Source organism: Mustela nigripes, chromosome 1, assembly GCF_022355385.1.
Source record: "Mustela nigripes isolate SB6536 chromosome 1, MUSNIG.SB6536, whole genome shotgun sequence".
NCBI lineage: Eukaryota > Metazoa > Chordata > Mammalia > Carnivora > Mustelidae > Mustela > Mustela nigripes.
Genome location: NC_081557.1, coordinates 84,598,722 through 84,618,514, shown reverse-complemented (window position 1 = coordinate 84,618,514; position 19,793 = coordinate 84,598,722). Strand labels below are relative to the sequence as shown.

Sequence of the window (19,793 nt, the reverse complement as noted above, 5' to 3'; positions counted from 1 at the left end):
GGAAATCAGGACTGTAGAAAGAAGTGTTTCTCCTTATATTTGTCCCTTTCTAGAGCGTCCACCAGGCTTTGACCGTGTCCGGAATGCTGAGATTGGGAATAAAGACTTTGAACTTGATGTCCTGGAGGAAGCATATACCACAGAACACTGGCTAGTCAGGATATATAAGGTGAGCAGATGCTACACTGAAAAAGCAACTCGTTTAGGGACTGGTTCTAGTCTTAAAAATGGGCCACATATTTTTAATATAGGGACATTTCTAAAGTCAAAAAAGTAGCTTACAACTCAGAATGTTATTATTTTTATTTTAGATTGTGCTTCAAGAGTAGACACCCTAATCTGCTATCATTTTAGTTGTGGTTACAGTGATATTTTTCTAGTTGGGGCTATACTGCTGTACTTGATCTGTTTTTGCGATTATCCGGCCTGGCGGGGGGAAAAAAGGAAATGTGTGTGTGTTGTGTGTGTGTACATGCATGCGTATGTGTATGTATATGCATGTACACTACATTTTCTTCTCTCCCACTAAATAATTATGGCATAGAGTCACCCCGAAGTGTGTTACATCTCTTACATAAGAAAAGATTGAGAACCCTTGATGTATTTGGCAGGTAGATCATTTAAACTGCTCCTTAGTACTCCAAAAGGCTAAGCATGAGAGTAGCTGATTTCAAACCAGCACTCACTTAGTCACAAAGCCAAATCAGGCAGCAGAACCCAACTCAGGGACGCTCTTCCAATCTGACTTGATTTTAAATATAAAAATGACATCTTTATATTGCAGGTAAAGGACCTGGATAATCGAGGCTTGTCACGGACATAACTGTTACGTCCACCTCTGTCTGATATGCTTCGCACTGAGCGTCACATTTAGGACGCTGAAGATGTTTTTTTAAAATATGCAGTTTATAACAACAGAGCACGATGGGATTAGTATTGTCTGAAAGTTTTGCCCTGGGCAGTATGGGCTGGGCCAAATGGAGTGATTTTTATAATTCTGAGCAGGTTACCAAATGAAATGTCATGGCTTTACTTTGGTCAATTAAAGGGGGGACCTTTTTTTTTTTTAAAATGTGCCTTATTTGTTTTGACTTATGACTGATTTGAGAAAGGCAGAAATTTGTGCTGGGCTGGTAGAAGGACAGAAAGTAAATCTCATCCATGCTTTTAGTTCCCTAAATGAGCCATATGAGGGCATTCTGTCTCTATCAAATCAGGAACACTATCAAAGAGTAGCTCAGATCCCACTTGTACAAACAGTTTTGTTATTTCAAAAATTGCAGCACCTAACACAATGTCTTGCATATAGTGGGTGTTCAGTAAGCTTATTAAATGAATAAATGTTTGTGGAACCAGAGGAGTACAATTTCTGGGCAGGAAAGTCAGTTGTGTTGCCATCTTGTCTCTGAACATCTCTTTTCCTTAGAGGCTCTTTGCTTTTATGAGGAACAGAAGGTGGCTAGCCACACATGATTTCACTAGTATTCTTTGGGACTGGCTAGGGTTTTTTTTTTGTTTTTGTTTTATTTTCGAGCAAGGATAAATTAAGTGAGACTCAATAGCTTGGTGTTTTGAAGACTCAAGGCAGACAGTGAAATTGTTCTCATAGAGAAGATGAAACGTCTCCAATATTATGTATAGAATTTGATGGTCAGGTGCTTTTGAATCAGCTGAAATATAATCATACATTTCTATTTGAAATCCAGCTTTTCAGTACTCTTATCTATGATACAGTAAATGCCTCTTTGCTCATTTCCTTTAGCTTATATGCTAAATCTCTTGTGATTATTTAAAGGTGAGCTGCTCTCTTAGTCTCATCTAAATATATGGCCCATGTTGTTATTATATACCGCTAATAAATTCAATGACCTGGTTTTGAAGCTCTTGCAAATAAGCTATAAATTAGGGGGAGGAATTGCTAGTACCAAGTACCTGGAGATAGTGCTAGCATTACTTCAGTAAAGGAGAAGAGAAACTTAAAAACATTTTAACTCAAAGCACAGTAGTTCCATCAATATTCAATGTCCAGACAAATAGCCTTATATTTGTCAGCAGGGCACTGTATGTATTTTACAATATAAGACATTTATCAGTGATGTATATAAACCCTAAGTCATTAAAAATATAAGGTAACTATTCAGTGTTACCTGTTTTAAAAAACAGGAGCAATTACATGACTTTTAGATAAGTCATAATGTTGCCCCCAAAGGGTATGCTCAGGTATTCTTGTATACCCAGGAAACTTAAGCTTCCAAATCAATTTATATACTAAGTGTTTGACCTGTGGATGAGATTTAGATTGGTGTTCAGATGTAATTTACTATACAGAAATATATTACTTGTTTTAATATATAGAGTTTCTCCCTAGTGGAAGAGGTTATTCTGAGCTTGTTTTGTTTTAACCAATATGAGCAATACCAGGTAAAAACTGTTAAAGTGATCTCCTTGGAAGCATATACGGGATAATCACTACAGTTGTTAGTCTTATGATTTTAATATTGTTGCCTTTTAGGTTACATGAAGCTATGGTTTTTAAAAATTTACTTTTCACTTTATTGTTCTAGTGTACTTAGTGTAAGAAAAATCACATAGTTCTAAAAAAGCAACAACACTTTTCCACCCCGCCCAGAGACAGCCACTTTCAACTCTGCTGATTTTCATATTACTTACCTCCATATCATTAAATAACTTGCTTTATTTTGCTATGTGTTGGTTTTTCAGTTTTAGGTATCATCTGGTGGTGTGGAAATTGAGGGTGTCACTCTTTGTCCAGTCTGTGATTCCTGTGGACACACATATTCTTACCATCTTACGCTTCTGTCACAGTTACAATTTATATTAGATCAGTATTTTTTACTTTATGGTTTTCCACAACTAGGCCATGTGGTTTTTCTTTCTTTTTTTTTTTTCAGGCATTACTTTTTGGGGGAGGGTTTTTTGGTTTTTTTTTTTCATTTGTGTTTTGTACTTGATGCTCATTTCTCCCCAAACTCTCCTTCATTTGTACCATCATCCTTTCAATGTGTTCAGACTTGTTAGGTGTTCATTCTTAGAGGGTCTTCTGTTTTGATATGTTCTAGTCTGGACTGGTTTACATTCTAGATTTGCTACCTAACCAGTTGGGTTGGTGTATCCTTTCACTGTCATATTGTGTTAATCTTCTAACTTTGTTCTTATCATCTTTACCTACCTTCCTGAGGAAAAAAACATGTGGGAGAGAAATTTCTTGAAATCTTGCATATCTCTTGTCATACTCAGTTGATAGGTTAGCTATGTACAGAGTTCCAGGTTGGGAATAACTTTTTCTTAGAATTAAAGATACTGGTCCCTTGTTTTCTGTCTTCTAAATGTTGTTGAGAATTGCAGTGCTATTCTTTGCTTCTTTTCAAAAATATTTATTTGAGATAGAGAACGAGAGCATGGAGCCATGGAGCCAGGGGACAGGGATAGGAAGAGCAGGCTCCCAACTGAGCAGGACCCTTGCTTGGATCATGACCTGAGCTAAAGGCAGACCAACTAAGCCACCCTGGCACCCCTGCAGTGCTATTCTGATTCTTAAATTTTTTTGTATGTGTACATTCCTCTAACTCCCACCCCAGACCTGTTAAGATTCTATGTAATGTTTTGAAATTTTACCAATGATGCACTTGGGAATGGGTCATCCATTGTGCTGGGTACTTAAAATTATGGCAGATCAAGTTCTTCAGTTCTGGGAAATTTTAATTGTGTATTCCCGCAACTTCTCCTTCTGAAAATTAAGGTACTTGGATGTTGGACTTACTGGGTTAGTCTATATTTACTCTTCTGTTTTCCGCCTTTATCCTTTCTTCTGGGATATTTTCTAAACTTTTTTCTAACCTATTTAGTTTCCTTTTTTTTCTGCTGTCACTTTTTTATGTCCAAAAGCTTTAAAAAAAAATTCCTTTGTTTTAATATCTATCATATTAAAGACCTTTTCAAATTCTTGTTTGTCTGCTCTTCTTAGATAGTGGGACCCAAAAAGTGGATTGGAAGTTCTCTTTGGGGTGGGCCTCACTAAACATCGGCCTCTCCCCTGTGATCTGGTTGAGTTTCATATTGTTACATAGGAATGTATTTCTGTTGTTACATAATTATTTACATAGGGAATCCCTGATATTGGTATTATTTAGATCTTTTATATAGGTAAGATTTCCTCAAGAAGACTTGTATATCCTCTTAGGGATATAAGCCCAGCTAGCAGGTTTCTGGGAGTATGGTGGGGCAAGAAGGCTTTGTCGTTCAGCCTTCAGTACTTGTTCAGCCTTCAGTACCTAAACTTAATACCTTTGTTTTCAGTAGGGTAATTAAGCCTTTAACTATGCCTGATGCTCTCCAGTTAGGATAGGGTTTACCCTCTCAAGTCTTACACCAGCTTTGGGGAGGAGCAGTTCCTTGGGTGCACAAAGGAGGGAGGGGTTCCCAGGTTCCTTACTGTAGACTTCTTACATAGTCTTTCAACCTATCCTCTTTTTAGCTCCACCTTCACCTCCACATTCAGTTACCTAGAGTCACTAATCCAACCTGAGCCTTCTGGGAGTTCTGTAAATCAAGCTGCTTTCCTTTCTTATTGCTGGCTTTTAAGATTCATCTTTTAAGTTATTATTCATTTGAAACTTCTCAATTTCCAAAACTTTATTTTTCATACTCCATCTTGTGGGTTATTGCCTTTTACAAATTTACTATTTTTATTATTAAATTGCTTTTTAAATATTTACTATTCTCTAGTAAGGTTTGAGAAGGGAAGAGAGGCTATTGTGTGCACTAATTCTCTCACATGCTATCTTTTTATTGGTGTTCTGCCCTAAATCTGTATACATTATTCTTTTTTCAGGCTAAGATACCTTCATTCTACTCAGACACAGGAACTGTGCAGGTCCTCCTCTTCCTTACTTTATATTTTTGTAGCATACAATGTGAAAATGAGAGAAAACAGTAAATGACCTGGAAAATTTACTTTATTACATGAAGCCTAGTGTTGACATCATGGTTAAAAACCTCTCCAGTAAGCACTCTGAAGAGCTCTGGCCTTGCTTTTTTTGTCCCTGGCTTTGCTTCAAAACAAACATGTGCTTTTTTGGAAACATGTACACTCATTTTATTCTGTTACTAGTATCACAATCAAGAGCTTTATACTCAAGGAAGTGGCCCAATTTTAAGAACCGGAGAGCTTAATGGAGATGATCTTGCCTGCACCTTGAGTTCCCAGTCTAGTTTACTGTCAAGGGTGGGGAGGATACCTAGGTTTTCCACATTGTTTTGTTCTTAGCCAGGTCCCTTTCCCCAGAATTTTCTTTCCCATTTAAACTGGTTACTCTGCGTTTAAAATCTGCATCGTAAAATGAAGCAAACAGTCCTCTGCCTCCACCTGTCCTTATATTAAGAATGAGGAAAGCAGGTATGGCGATGCTGCTCCCACAAAAAGCTTGGGGTAAGTTATGGTCTAGGACCCCGGAAACAAGGCAAAACTAGTTATCCTGGCACGCCCTCACGCTACGAAAAGAGTAGCTTGCTTCAGCTGGATGTCTTCCACCCACACTGCAGCGCGGCCAGTCTTTTTTGGGTGCTTCTCGCTCCCGCCATAAAGTTAACATTTTTCACAGGATCGGTCCGGAACAGCTGGTCTACTTTTCAGCTCTAGCCTGAGCCGTACCGCATTTTAAAGTTTCAGAAGCAGCACGTCTGAGTACGATTCGCACAATGCTGCCCGGCCGCTAGGCAAAGGGCAGGGGGGTGTGCAGGTCCAGAGTAGCGGGGAGGGCACACGAGGACCCCGCAGCTCAGTTTGCTGGCATCCGAGGGGGCTTCGACTCCGCCCAGGAGCGCGAGGCCCCCCGACCCCGGCAGCGGCCCACGCACCAGATACCTGCTAGCGTTTGGCCGCAGAGATCCTTCGCGCTGATGCGCTCGACGGTTCTTAAACCTCTCCAGCCCGGATCTCCCCTCGATTCCAAACTAAGCCCGGGCTGGCCGGCTTACGCATTGCGGGCAACCTCCCAACGCCGGAAGCCCATTATGGCCACCCTTTAAAGCGGCAGGACGAAGGGACGCGCGCTCTCCTCCTTTACGGCAGGGGTGCGCGCGTTTGCGACAGCGTGACGCCGGCAGAGTTTTGGCGGGAAAAGCGCAGCATTTGGATTCCTGTGGTGGCGGCCCAAGGACGGCCTGGTGAGGAGGGGCGGCCGGTAGGGTGGGAAAGGAGCCTGTAGAAGGAGTTCGGGGTCTACATTAGTTGGGAGGGGCATGGCGAGAGGAAGTTATCGGTGACTAGCGAAGGGGATCGGAGAGACTCGCGCTGAGGGGCGGTTTCGGAGGGTGGAAAGGTGTGGGACCAGGGGTGGGTCCCGTTGTGTGGGGATTGGAGAGACTACTCCTCTGTGGGCTTGAGACCTCGGAGGTTTGGGTGCCGGCGGCCTCGAGTGCCTGCCAGCCCTTCCTTCCGCTTCTTGGGGCAGTTTGGCCCCGCCCCAGTCTCCTCCCGGCCTTTGGGGCGGTGTGGGGGGTGGGAATTGGAGCTGAGCACGGGGGGGAGGAGGGGCTGCAGGCGTCGGAGTTAAACTCTGTCGGTCTCCACTAGCTCGCGGCCCCTCACCCGCCTCACCCCCAGCCCGTCCGTAGTCATTCCCATCAAAGCATTTGTGTCCCCGACTCCTCAACAGAGCCGCTGCTTTTTCTCAGAGGTCTGAGGAAGGCAGTTTCTGCTTCGTTCTGCGTGGGAATGGGGATGGTGATTTCCACCACAGAATGCCAGAATTTAGAATACTTGCTCGCCTTGGATAAAAGCCTTGGATAAAATACGGGCGAGGTGTAAGGGGAAACCAAACTGTTATATTGAGGGGTCATGGCAGGTGGTTGAAGCTTATTCTCATCCCCGTCTTTTCTGGGTTCCTGCCTTTGACAGCCGTAGTCCGTGGTGGAGTCATGGCAGTGCCCTTTGTGGAAGACTGGGACTTGGTGCAAACCCTGGGAGAAGGTGCCTATGGAGAGTGAGTTTGAGTCCTTTCTCCTTGCCTTCACACTTGCTTTTTAGTTTTCTCCCTGTTCTGAGAACATACTCGTTGTTCTGGAATGGTTTATTCTAACACAGTGGCATCTTAGAGAACAGATCTTGGCGTTTGAACTCTTAGAGCCGCACCATCTTTTGTAAGAATGAATCCCCCATACCTTTTTAAAAAACATGTTCTCTGTAAAGAGCTGGAAGACCTGTGAAGTCGCTTTCTCCCCCCACATATTCCTTCCTGGGGTTTAAGCATAGTGGTTAAATGAGCAAATGAACAGACTCTGGAGTCAGACTGCCCGGTTTCAAATCTTCGTTCATCACATACTAACATACTGGTTTGTGTTCTTAGGCAAACTTCTTAGAGGCATGTCTCTGTTTTCCTCAGCTCTAAGATGAAAATAATAGTACCTACCCCTTAGAACAGTTACCACAGACATATATAGTATGAGGTTAATAAATATTAGGTAGTGTTATTAAAATTAAATGAATAGAGCATTTGTATATGTGATGTGGCATGGAATTACTGTTACTCCATTTTAATTTATTCTTTAAAAAAATTATTTATTCTACAGAGAGAGAGAGAGCGCACAAGCAGGGGAGCTGCAGGCAGGCAGGCAGAGGGAGAGGGAGAGGGAGAAGCAGGCTACCTGCCAAGCAAGGAGCCTGATGTGGGGCTTGATCCCAGGACTCTGGGATCATGACCTGAGCTAAAGGCAGCCACCTAACTGAGCCACCCAGGTGCCCTGTTTTTCAAGTATGTATTAAATAATCTTTGGATGTACAACATAATGACTTCTTTAGAGCATTAGTCATCATACTTCACATTTCAGAAAGGAGTAGTTTCTGTAGAGAACATGGCAGAAACCATTTTCTTGGTTTCTACTGAGTAGAGAAAGTAATGAAGATAAAATTGTTGATTCATATTTAATCTTTTGAAGTTTTCAAAGAAATAGAATTCAAATGTCTTCCTTTTCCTTTTGAGGGTTCAACTTGCTGTGAATAGAAGAACTGAAGAAGCAGTTGCAGTCAAGATTGTAGACATGAAGCGTGCCGTAGACTGTCCAGAAAATATTAAGAAAGAGATCTGTATCAATAAAATGCTAAATCATGAGAATGTGGTGAAATTTTATGGTCACAGGAGAGAAGGCAATATCCAGTATCTATTTCTGGAGTACTGTAGTGGAGGAGAACTTTTTGACAGAATAGGTAGGGAAATAAGCTTTATAATAACTATTTTTACCAAATAAGTTTCTAAGTTTGTTTTTTCATCTTGAGTGCGATTTGGTCATTGTCCATTCAGAACTGCTTATGCAACAGTGAAATTGGAGTAAGTTTTCTTGTTTTTTGCAAGTTATATTAGCACATTAAAGCGTATATGGAATCATTAAGGAAAACTTTCCCCCCAATTTGTGTATGTGATTTTGACTAGAATTGCTGTTTTGTAGAGTTTAACAATGATAAACTAATCTCACAGATAAGTATCATTAGTGCAACGTATTATTTACCTATGCAGCGATTCTTTTTGTAGACATTTCAGTTACATGAAATCGTATACATTTATAGAGCCAAAATAATAGCGTGTTGTTATATTCATTTATTTAAGTGAAATTAGCTTGAGAATTTTCTAGGATTGCTTTGCCTATATTTAGTAAATTCTGTACTTGTTCCTTCAGTGTTCTATGTAAATTTGAAGACTTGATATTGCAGAACACTGAGAAGTACATAAGATTAATATTATGTGGATCTAAATTTAATATTTAAAGCTATTGTGTTCATATTTAAAAACTGATTATTAGATTCTCTAGTATGTATCTCAGGAGAGAGTTCAGTGTAAAAGAAATCAAAGAGATAAAGAGGGAGATCAAAATATAAAAAGATAACTGACAGTAGGACATTTCTTAATCAAACTGTATTTCCTGAAAGAATTTTGCAGGCATTCATGGCTTTGTAGTATGAGTGAGTGTATGAAATTTCATTTTGTTGTCAAATATTTGGTGAAATTAGTTTATATTTGCCCAGGCTAACACTTTGGCAATTACATTTCAGGGGCGGGGAAAATATTTTTATAGCATTTAGAAGAAATTGGGGGAGAATTTGAAAGATACCAAATAAATGATGGTTAGTGTAAGATAAGCAGAGGCTTTCAAGGTATAGCTTCCATTCTTAATTTGGGTAGCAGTTTGTTGTTTTCTTTGAAACTTTCCTGTGATGTTAATTTATTTTTGCCACATAACAGATGGGGAAATGTAAGTTACTAAGTATTGTATGAGCCAGTGGACACCAGAGTCTTTTAATTGTTACTGTAAGATTCTGTTTGCCAGAATACCATCACAAAAGTCTAACCTTAGAATTAGACTTTGTGGTTGATGCCTGATTATGTTTACCTGACAAACTAACTTTCATAATTAATTCTGATAGAGCCAGACATAGGCATGCCTGAACAAGATGCTCAGAGGTTCTTCCATCAACTCATGGCGGGGGTGGTAGGTACAGTTGTCTCTTTTCCTTTTGCTTAAAATTATTATGAATGAAGTAAGTTACCAAATTTTGGTGTGCTTCCTTCTGTTTCTCTTTTAGGTTTATCTGCATGGTATTGGGATAACTCACAGGGATATTAAGCCAGAAAATCTCCTATTAGATGAAAGGGGTAAGTTCAGCTTTTTGTCACTGCTGCCTAAATTGTTTTATTTTATTTTAAATTTTTAAAAAAAGATTTTATTTATTTATCTGCCAGAGAGAGAATACAAGCAGGGAAAGCAGCAGGCAAAGAGAGAACCAGGCTCCCTGCTGAGCAAGGAGCCCCATGTGGGGCTCTATTCCAGGAGCTTGGGATCATGACCTGAGCTGAAGGCAGCCGCTTAACTGACTGAGCCCTCCAGACATCCCTGCCTAAATTATTTTAATCCACATAAGGCAGGCTGAAGCTTTTGCATTTTTGAAATTTTAGGGCAGAAAATCTGAAAAGTCGAGGAAGTTTGAGAAACTCAGTATATTTCGATTTCACAAGTACTTCCTAATATAGTTATGGAGGAGATAGAGAAATCTAACCTAGATGCAAGGGTAGCTCATTAAATAAATAGCTGTACGAATAGTCTTAAACAACTTTTCAATGAATTAATAAAGGAAAGTTTCTGTTGGAATACCCTGGACTTTTAGCCTTAACCTTTTGTTCTTTTTATTTATTTAGTTTGTTCGTTTCAAGTTTTTTTTAAAATTCCAGTTGGTTAACATATAGAGTAATAGTAGTTTCAGGAATAGAATTTAGTGATTCATCACTTATATATGACACCCAGTGCTCATCACAAATGCCATCCTTAATACCCATCTGCCTGCCCACCTCCCCTCCAGCAAATCTCAGTTTGTTCTCTATAGTTAAGATTCTGTTTTAAATTTTGCCTCTCTCCCCACGCCCATGTTCATCTGTTTCTTTTCTTAAATTCTACATATGGGTGAAATCATATGGTATTTGTCTGTGACTGACTTATTTCACTTGGCTAAGTCACTGAGTCACTAAGCAGAGCTAAGTCATTAGCTCTATCCATGTCATTGCAAATGGCAAGATTCCATTCTTTTTTATGGCTGAGTAATATTCATATATATATGAATATTCATATATATATGTACAGCTTCTTTATCCATTCATCAGTTGGTGGACACTTGGGATCTTTATATAATTTCGCTATTGCTGATAATGCTGCTGTCAACATAAGGGTGCATGTGTCCTTTCAAATTGGTATTTTTGTATCCTTTGGGTAATTACCTAGTAGTGTAGTTGCTGGGTTGTAGGGTAGTTCTGTTTTTATTCTTTCTTTAAATTTTTAAATTATTTTTTATTTTTTTAAATTTTTTAAAAGATTTTATTTATTTATTTGACAGAGTGAGATCACAAGTAGGCAGAGAGGCAGGCAGAGAGAGAGGAGGAAGCAGGCTCCCTGCTTAGCAGAAAGCTGGATGCAGAACTTGATCCCAGGACCCTGAGATCATGACCGGAGCCGAAGGCAGTGGCTTAACACACTGAGTTGCCCAGGCGCCCCTATTCTTTTTTTAAAAGATTTTATTTATTTATGTATTTATCAGAGAGCAAGTGAGAGTGGGTGTGCGAACGGAGAGAAGCAAGCCAACTCCATGCTGAGTGTGGCGCCCGAGTTGGGGCTTGATCTCAGAACCCTGAGGTCATGACCTGAGTGGGCTCTTGATTGAGAGTGGGAGGCTTAACCAACTGCACCACCAAGGCACTGCAGGGCAGTTCTATTTTTAACCTTTTAGGGAACCTTCATAATTGTTCTCCAGAGTGGCTGCAATCAGTTTACATTCCCACCAACAATGCAAGGGGGTTCCCCTTTCTCTGCATCCTCACCAACATCTGTTGTTTCCTTTGTTGTTGACAGGTATGAAGTGATACCTCATTGTACTTTTGACTTGAATTTTTCTGATGATCACTCATGTTGAGCATCTTTTTGTATGTCTGTTAGCCATCTGTATATCTTTGAAAAATGTCTATTCACATCTTCTGCCCATTTCTTAACTGGATTATTTGTTTATTGGGGGATGAGTTTGATAACTTCCTCATAGATCTTGGATATTAACCCTTTATCAGATATGTCATTTCCAGATATCTTCTTCCATTCCAAAGGTGCTATTTATTTAGTTTTGTTGATCGTTTCCTTTGCTGTAAAGAAGCTTTCTGTCTTGATGGAATCCCAATAGTTCATTTTTGCTTTTGTTTTCCTTGCTTCCAGAGATGTATCTAGTAAGAAGTTGCTACTGCAAATGTCAGAGAGGTTGCTGCACGTGTTCCTCTCTAGGATTTTGATGGTTTCCTGTCTCATGTTTAGCTTAGGTCTTTAATCAATTTTTTTTTAAAGATTTTACTTATTTATTTGACAGAGAGTGCATGTGAGCATAAGCAGGTGGAGCATTAGGCAGAGGGAGAGGGAGAGGCAGGCTCCCCGTTGAGCAGAGAGCCTAATGTGGGCCCCAATTCCAGGACCCTGGGATCATGACCTAAGCTGAAGGTAGACGCTTAACTGACTAAGCCATCAGGTGCTCCTATTCTTTCAGCTATTTTGAATTTATTTTTTTAAAATTTTTTATTTTTAATAAACATATAATATATTTATTTTTATCCCCTGGGGTACAGGTATGTGAATCACCAGGTTTACACACTTCACAGCACTCACCATAGCACATACCCTCCCCAATGTCCATAACCCCGCCCCCTTCTCTCAACCCCCCTCCCTCCAGTTGAATTTATCTTTGTGTATAGTGTAAGAAAGTAGTCTATTTTCTTTCTTTCTTTTTTTTTTTTTTAATTTAAGAGAGGGAGAGAGTGTGAGGTGGGAAGAGGCAGACAGAGAGGAAGAGAGAAACTCATGCAGACTCCATGCTGAGTGCAGTGATCTCATGACCTGAGCCAAAACCAAGAGTTAGATGTTCAATGGACAATGCTACCCAGAATCCCTAGATTCATTCCTTTGAATGTTGCTGTCCAGTTTTTGTTGAAGAGACCGTCTTTTTTTCCATTGGATATTCTTTCCTGCTTGTTGAAGATTAGTTGACCCAATAGTAGTGGGTCCATCTCTAAATTTTCTATTCTATTCCATTGGTTTTTATGTATCTGAGTTTGTGCCGTACCATATTGTCTTAATGATTACAGCTTTGTAATATAGCTTAAAGTCCAGAATTGTGATGCCTCCAGCTTTGCTTTTCTTTTTTAAGATAGCTTTGGCTATTTGGGTCTTTTGTGGTTCCATACAAATTTTAGGATTATTTATTCTAGCTCTGTTTAAAATTCTAGTGGTATTTTGACAGGGATTGCATTAAATGTGTAGATTGCTTTGGAGAGTGTAGGAATTTTAACAATGTTTGTTCTTCTAATCCATGAACATGGAATGTTTTTCCATTTCTTTATGTCCTCTTCAATTTTCATAAGTGTTTTATAATTTTCAGAGTACAGATCTTTTGCCTCTTTGGTTAGTTTTCTTCCTAGGTATCTTACGGGTTTTGGTACAATCGATTCCTTGATTTCTCTTTCTGTTGCTGCTTTATGGGTGTATAGAAATCCAACAAATTTAAAAAAAAAAGAAAAGAAAAGAAAAGAAATCCAACAAATTTCCATACATTGATTTTGTATCCTGCAACTATACTGAATTTGTGTTATCAGTTCTAGCAATTTTTTGGTGGAATCTTTTGGGTTTCTACAGAGTATCATGTCATTTGCAAATAGTGAAAGATTGACTTCTTCCTTGCTAATTTGGATGCCTTTATTTCTTTTAGTTGTCTGATTGCTGAGGCTAGGATTTCCAGTATTATGTTAAATAACAGTAGGAGTGGCCATCCCTGTCTGTAGATCTACATCTGTAGATGTAGATGTAGTTCCTGACTAAAGAGGAAAAGCTCTCAGTTTTTTCCCACTGAGGATAATATTAGCTTTTTTAATATGGCCTTTTGAATATGGCTTTAATGATCTTGCAGTATGTTCCCTCTATCCCTACTTTGCTGGGGATTTTTATCAAGAATGGACGCTGAATTTTGTCACATGCTTTTTCTGCATCTATTGTGAGGATCATATGCTGGTTATCCTTTCTTTTATTAGTGTGGTGTATTATGTTGATTGATTTATGAATACTGAACCTTGCAACCCAGGAACAAATTCCACTTCATTGGGGTGAATGATTCTTTTAATACACTGTTGGATTCGATTTGCTAGTATTTTGTTGAGAATTTTTGCCTTCATGTTTATCAGGGATATTGACCTGTAGTTCTCTTTTTTAGTGGGTCTTTGTCTGATTTTAGAATGAAAATAAGGTGGTCTCATAGAATGAGTTTGGGAATTTTCCTTCCATTTCTATTTTTTGGAACAATTTGAGTGGAATAAGTATTAACTCTCCTTTAAATATTTGGTAGAATTCCCCTGGGAAGCCATCTGGTCCCAGACTTTTGTTTTTTGGGAGAGTTTGGTTATTGATTCAATGTCTTTGCTGGTTATTGGTGTAAGTTTTCTATTTCTTCCAGTTTAGGTTTGGTAGTTTATATGTTTTTAGGAATTTATCAGTTTTTTCCAGATTTCCCAATTTGTTATCATATAATTTTTCATAGTATTCTAATTATTGATATTTCTGTGGTGTTGGTTGTAATCTGTCTTTTCTAATTCTCATTATTTATTTAGATCCTTTTCTTTTTGGTAAGTTTGGCTAGGAGTTTATTAATTTTATTCTTTCAAAGAACCAGCTCCTGTTTTCATTGATTTGTTCTGCTGGGGTGTTTTTGTTTCTTTCTGTATCATTTATTTCTTCTCTAATCTTTTTTATTTCCTTTCTTTTGCTGCCTTTAGGCTTCATTTGTTCTTTTTCTAGCTCCTTTAGGTGTAAGGTTAGGTTGCTCTTGTGAGATTTTTCTTGCTTGTTGAGGTAGGCCTGTATTGCTGTATACTTCCCTCTTAAGTCTGCTCTTGCTGCATCCCAAAGGCTTATTTGTGTTTTATTATCATTTGTTTCCATGTGTTTTTTTATTCTTTAATCTCCTGGTTGACCCATTCATTCTTTAGTAGGGTGTTTTTTAATCTCCATGTATTTGTGGTCTTTCCAAATTGTTTCTGTGGTTCACTTCAGGTTTCAAAGTGTTGTGGTCAGATAATATACACGGTGTGATCTCAGTCTCTTTGTATTTGTATTTGTGACCCAGTGTGTGGTAAGTTCTGGAGAATGTCCCATGCCCTTGAAAGGAATGTGTATTCTGCTGCTTTAAGATGAAATGTTCTGAATGCATCTGTTAAGTCCATTTGGGCCAGTGTGTCATTCAAAGCCATTGTTTCCTTGTTGATTTTCTGCTTAGATGATCTGACCATTGCTGTAAGTGGAGTGTTAAAGTCCCTTGCTATATTACTGTATTATTATCAATGTGTTCCTTTATGTTTGTTATTGTTTTACATATTGAGTGCTCTCAAGTTGGGGGCATAAATGTTTATAATTGTTAGGTCCTCTTGTTGGGTAGACCCCTTTATTATGATATAGTGCCCTTCTTCAACTCTTGTTACAGTCTTTGGCTTAAAATCTCATTTGGCTCAGGGCACCTGGGTGGCTTAATTGGTTAAGCATCTGACTCTTGATCTTAGCTCAGGTTTTGATCTCAGGGCTGTGAGTTCAAGCCCCATTTTGGTCTTCAGGCTGGGTGTGGAGCCTACTTTCAAAAATAAACAAAACAAAATCTCATTTGTCTGACATAAGTATTGCTACTCCACCTTTCTTTTGACTTCCATTAACATGATAAATGATTTTCTGTCCCTTCGATTTCTTTTTTATTTCTAAGATTTTATTTATTTGACAGGGAGAGACATAGCCAGAGAGGGAACATAAGCAGGGGGGAAGGGAGAGGGAGAAGCATGCTTCCTGCTGAACAGGGAGCTGATACGGGGCTCAATCCCAGGATTCTGGGATCATAACCTGAGCAGAAGGCAGATGCTTAAGCACTGAGCCACCCAGGTGCCTCTGTCCCTTCAGTTTCAATCTGCAGGTGTTTGTAGGCAGCATATCCATTCTGTCTTTATTTTTTTTTTTTTTTTAAAAGATTTTTATTTATTTATTTGACAGAGAGAAATCACAAGTAGTCGGAGAGGCAGGCAGAGAGAGAGGAGGAAGCAGGCTCCCTGCTGAGCAGAGAGCCCGATGCGGGACTCGATCCCAGGACCCTGAGATCATGACCTGAGCCGAAGGCAGAGGCTTTAACCCACTGAGCCACCCAGGCGCCCCCTATTTTGTGTTTTTTTTCTTTTAAGATTTTTATTTATTTATTTGACAGACAGAGATCACAAGTAGGCAAAGAGGCAGGCAGAAAGAGGAGGAAGCAGGCTCCTCGCTGAGCAGAGAGCCCGACGCGGGACCCGATCCCAGGACCCTGGGATCATGACCTGAGCCGAAGGCAGAGGCTTTAACCCACTTAGCCACCCAGGCGTCCCCCATTATGTCTTTTTTATCCATTCTGACACCCTGTGTTTTTTGATTGGAGCATTTAGTCCATTTTCATTCAGGGTAATTATTGATAGATATGAACTTAGTTCCATTGTATTACCTATAAAGTTGTTGTTTTCTGGAGATTTTCTCTGTTCCTCTCTAGTCTTTATTGTTTTTTGTCTTTCCCACTCAAAGAGTTTCCTTTACTATTTATTGCATGCCCATTTATGTGGTCATAAACTCCTTTAGTTTTTGTTTGTCTGGGAAATTCTGTATCTCTCCTCCTATTCTGAATGACAACCTTGCTGGCTAAAGTTTTCTTGGCTACATATTTTTCCCATTCAGTATGTTGAATATATCATGTCACTTTCTTCTGGCCTCCTAAGTTTCTGTGGGAGAATTCTGCTGCTAACCTTATTTGTCTTACTTTATGAGTTAGGGATTTCTTTTGTCTTTCTGCTTTTAGGATTTATTCCCTTCTCTCTATATTTTGCAGATTTAACTGTGTTATGTCTTGGTATTGACCTGCTTTTGTTGATTTTGATGAGCTCTCTCTCTGCCTCCTGGATCTGCGTGTCTGTTTCCTTCCCCAGATCAGGGAAATTTTTATTTCATTTCCCTATTATTACCTCAAATAAATGTTCTGTTCCCTTTTTACTCTCTTCTTTTGGGACTCTTATGATACAAATATTATGTTTGATGGAGTCACTGAGTTCTCTCCTTCTACATTTGGGATATAATATTTTTCTTTCCCTCTTCTTTTCAGCTTCATTGTTTTTCATAATTTATCTTTTGTATCACTTATTTATTCCTCTAATTCTTCCATTCTTTTTTTTTTTTTTTTTTTTTTAAAGATTTTATTTATTTATTTGACAGAGAGAAATCACAAGCAGTCGGAGAGGCAGGCAGAGAGAGAGAGGGAAGCAGGCTCCCTGCTGAGCAGAGAGCCCGATGCGGGACTCGATCCCAGGACCCTGAGATCATGACCTGAGCCGAAGGCAGTGGCTTAACCCACTGAGCCACCCAGGCGCCCTAATTCTTCCATTCTTGTGGTCATTACATCCAGTTGGTTTCAAATCTCAGTTACTACATTTGTCATTTTGGCCTGACTAGTTTTTAGATGTTTTATCTCTGAGGTAAGAGACTCCCTTGTGTCTTCTGTGCCTTTCTCAAGTCCAGCTGATATTCTTATGATTGTTGCTTTAAGTTCAGGCATATTTTTACCTGTTTCAATTAGTTCCCTGCCTGTGACCTGTGCTGAGTTTGACCTAGGTATGTTTTGGTCTGCTTGTTAAAAGGCACCAGATGCTGTTTCCACTAGTGCTGAAGCTCTGCAGAACATTCTAGTCAGTAGACTTGGTGCATGTGGGGGATTTGTGCTGGTCTTCTGAGGGAGGGGCTTGCTGCACTGTTCTTAGGCACACTTGTCTGAGAAAAGCAGCACCTTCAGAGCACAGGGTGGGTGAGGCTTGTTGTAAGCAGTTCAGGCCACCAGTGCTGGTGCTGTGCTGCTTACCAAAGTTAGTTTATGCTGAGGGGCAGGAGAGAGAAATGGCACCAGCCCCCTCCCTCGTTTCTGGAGGGGAGAGTTCATACCCGCCACTGTCCAGGAAGCCCTTCCAGAAGAGCATGTGTCCCAGGCATCCCACAGATCCGTTCCTTCACCTTGTCTGTGTCTGGGCTGTCTGCCTGCTGGCATTGCAGTGCACCTGTGTTCTATACCAGGTAGGCTGGCTGAGTTTTAAAATTCCAAACTTTAGGGACCTGGCATGGCATGGACCTATGCTGGTCCTCTGGGGGAGGGTATCACTGTGCTGGATTTGATGCAGGTTTGTCCCAGAAGGGCAGTCACACCAAAGCACAGGGCATGGAGTTTGGAATAAAGTGCTGCAAAGAGCCCGTGTCCATGTTAGTTGTCCTCAGCAGGTGTCTCAGTACCTAGACTGAGGGGCAGAGGAGGGAAATGATGCCCGCTGGCTCTTTTGTTCCTAGAGAGCCAATGCCAGCTCTCCTCGATGGCACCAAGAAGGGGAACTGTCTCCCATTATGTACCAGGAATTCTCAGCTCGCACCATCTGCTTCCAGGTTATCTGCCCTCCTTCTCCCTGGGAGCACTGCAGCACCTTTAGGGCTCCACACCAGCCATGTTGCATACCTCTAAAACTCCAGTCTTCGGCCTCACTGGTCATTAAAAACTCACAAAAATCAACCCTTCTTGTTTTTCCCAGTCAGGCTTTGGGGAAGCATTTTTCCATGTCTGATCTCCCATGTGCTCTTCTCTCTCTGTCACCCCTCTCTTTTACCAGGGCTCCCTCCTCTCTGCAGAACTGCAGTCCCCAGATCTCATCTCCCCAGATCACATCTCCGTACCTCCTACCTTCCAGAATGTGGCCTCTCTCCTTCTAATTTTTGAGTTTGTTCTGTTAGTCCTTAGATTGATTTCTGGGTATTCAGCATGAATTGATATTTATCTTGCTATGTTCGAAGGATAAAGCAAGCCTACGGTCATCTTACTCTGCTGTTCAGCTCCATCCTGTTTGTTCTTTTTAACCTGTGACTTGCATGGAGATGCAGAGAGTTTAGGTATATTTCATGGATGTCATAAAAACTGAGAGGGATGGATGGTGAAAGTATTAGCTTATTGAGTCAGGATCAGAAAAGATGACAGAGGGGTGGTTGTATGGCTCATTTGGTTGAACATCTCACTCTTGTTTTTGGCTCAGGTCATGATCTCAGCGTCGTGGGATTGAGCCCCACAGAAGGCTCTGTGCTCAGTGGGGAATCTGCTTAAGATTCTTTTCCTCTCCTTCTCTCCCTCCCCTTCTTGTGCTCTTGCTCTCTCTCTAACATAAATTATAAAAAAATGACAAACGTCAGCAGCATGAGGCAGTTTTTTTTTTTTTTAAAGATTTTATTTATTTATTTGACAGAGAGAGATTACAAGTAGGCAGAGATGCAGGCAGAGAGAGAGAGAGAGGGAGAGGGAGAGGAGGAAGCAGGCTCCCTGCTGATCAGAGAGCCCAATGCGGGACTCGATCGCGGGACCCTGAGATCATGACCTGAGCTGAAGGCAGAAGTTTAACCCACTGAGCCACCAAGGCGCCCCAACCACTGTTAATTTTTGATGATTATCTTTTAGATAAACATTTATTAAGCTGTCTGCCTAGATGCCCAAGATCCTCCTTTGGTTATTTAGGCTTCTGCAAGTTGCTTTATAAGGCAAATAGCAAAATTTTAGATAATTCAGAAAATTCAGTGTATGAGGAAAAGGAACTGAGTAATTGATTGGTGAGTCCCAAGAAATGAGAGCACAGTTGGAGAATTCCTTTATTTTCCATTTTTCGTTCTATTTCTATTAACTTTTTGAATGCTAATAGACTTAAAAAAAATTTTCCTCCTCTGCATTATCTGCATTATTTACAGTTAATCCATTTTTCTGTTTTCTGGGTTGTTTCTATGTTGTTGTTTTTTTTTTTTTATAAAAGATTTTATTTATTTATTTGATGAAGAGCACCAGCGGGGGGAACAGCCAACAGAAGGATATGGAGAAGCAGACTCCCCACTGAGCAGAGAACCCGACATGGGGCTCGATCCCAAGACCCTGAGATCATGACCTGAGCCCAAGGCAGATGCTTAACTGACTGAGTCACCGAGGTGCCCCTCAATGCTAATAGTTATCCTTGATGGTATACTACAGTCAATTCATCTCCTTCCTCATCTACAAATTAAGACTTTTTTTTTTTTTTTGAGTTAATGTGGGTTTGGGGGAAAAAGGATTACTTTTTTCTGTTAGAGGCAGTACAGCATAGTGTTAAGAGCTCGGGATT

General features: G+C 40.2%; 2 protein-coding genes and 1 long non-coding RNA gene across 5 annotated transcripts in view; 2 read left to right on the top strand and 1 right to left on the bottom strand.

Moving 5' to 3' along the window:
- Positions 1-2,705, top strand: part of STT3A (STT3 oligosaccharyltransferase complex catalytic subunit A) — a 30,384-nt gene extending 27,679 nt beyond the window's left edge. The window contains exons 17-18 of the mRNA XM_059414294.1: positions 54-169; positions 785-2,705. Coding sequence (XP_059270277.1) covers positions 54-169; positions 785-823 — 155 coding nt within the window. The 3' untranslated portion in view covers positions 824-2,705. The remainder of the gene's footprint in view (positions 1-53; positions 170-784) is intronic.
- LOC132026449 (uncharacterized) lies at positions 33-6,055 on the bottom strand. The gene is made up of 3 exons (XR_009406919.1): positions 5,885-6,055; positions 2,671-2,783; positions 33-121 (listed from the first exon to the last, which is right to left on the bottom strand). It is a non-coding gene; the product is annotated as an uncharacterized LOC132026449 (long non-coding RNA).
- A 45-nt stretch (positions 6,056-6,100) lies between these two features.
- Positions 6,101-19,793, top strand: part of CHEK1 (checkpoint kinase 1) — a 32,452-nt gene continuing 18,759 nt past the window's right edge. For 2 of the 3 annotated variants that reach the window (XM_059414317.1, XM_059414309.1), the window contains exons 1-5: positions 6,101-6,186; positions 6,920-7,004; positions 8,001-8,224; positions 9,437-9,501; positions 9,596-9,665. In XM_059414317.1, the coding sequence (XP_059270300.1) occupies positions 6,940-7,004; positions 8,001-8,224; positions 9,437-9,501; positions 9,596-9,665 (424 nt within the window). In that variant the 5' untranslated portion in view covers positions 6,101-6,186; positions 6,920-6,939. Of the gene's footprint in view, positions 6,187-6,919; positions 7,005-8,000; positions 8,225-9,436; positions 9,502-9,595; positions 9,666-19,793 lie in introns of those variants that run through there. The other variant, XM_059414327.1, reaches the window with a different exon arrangement.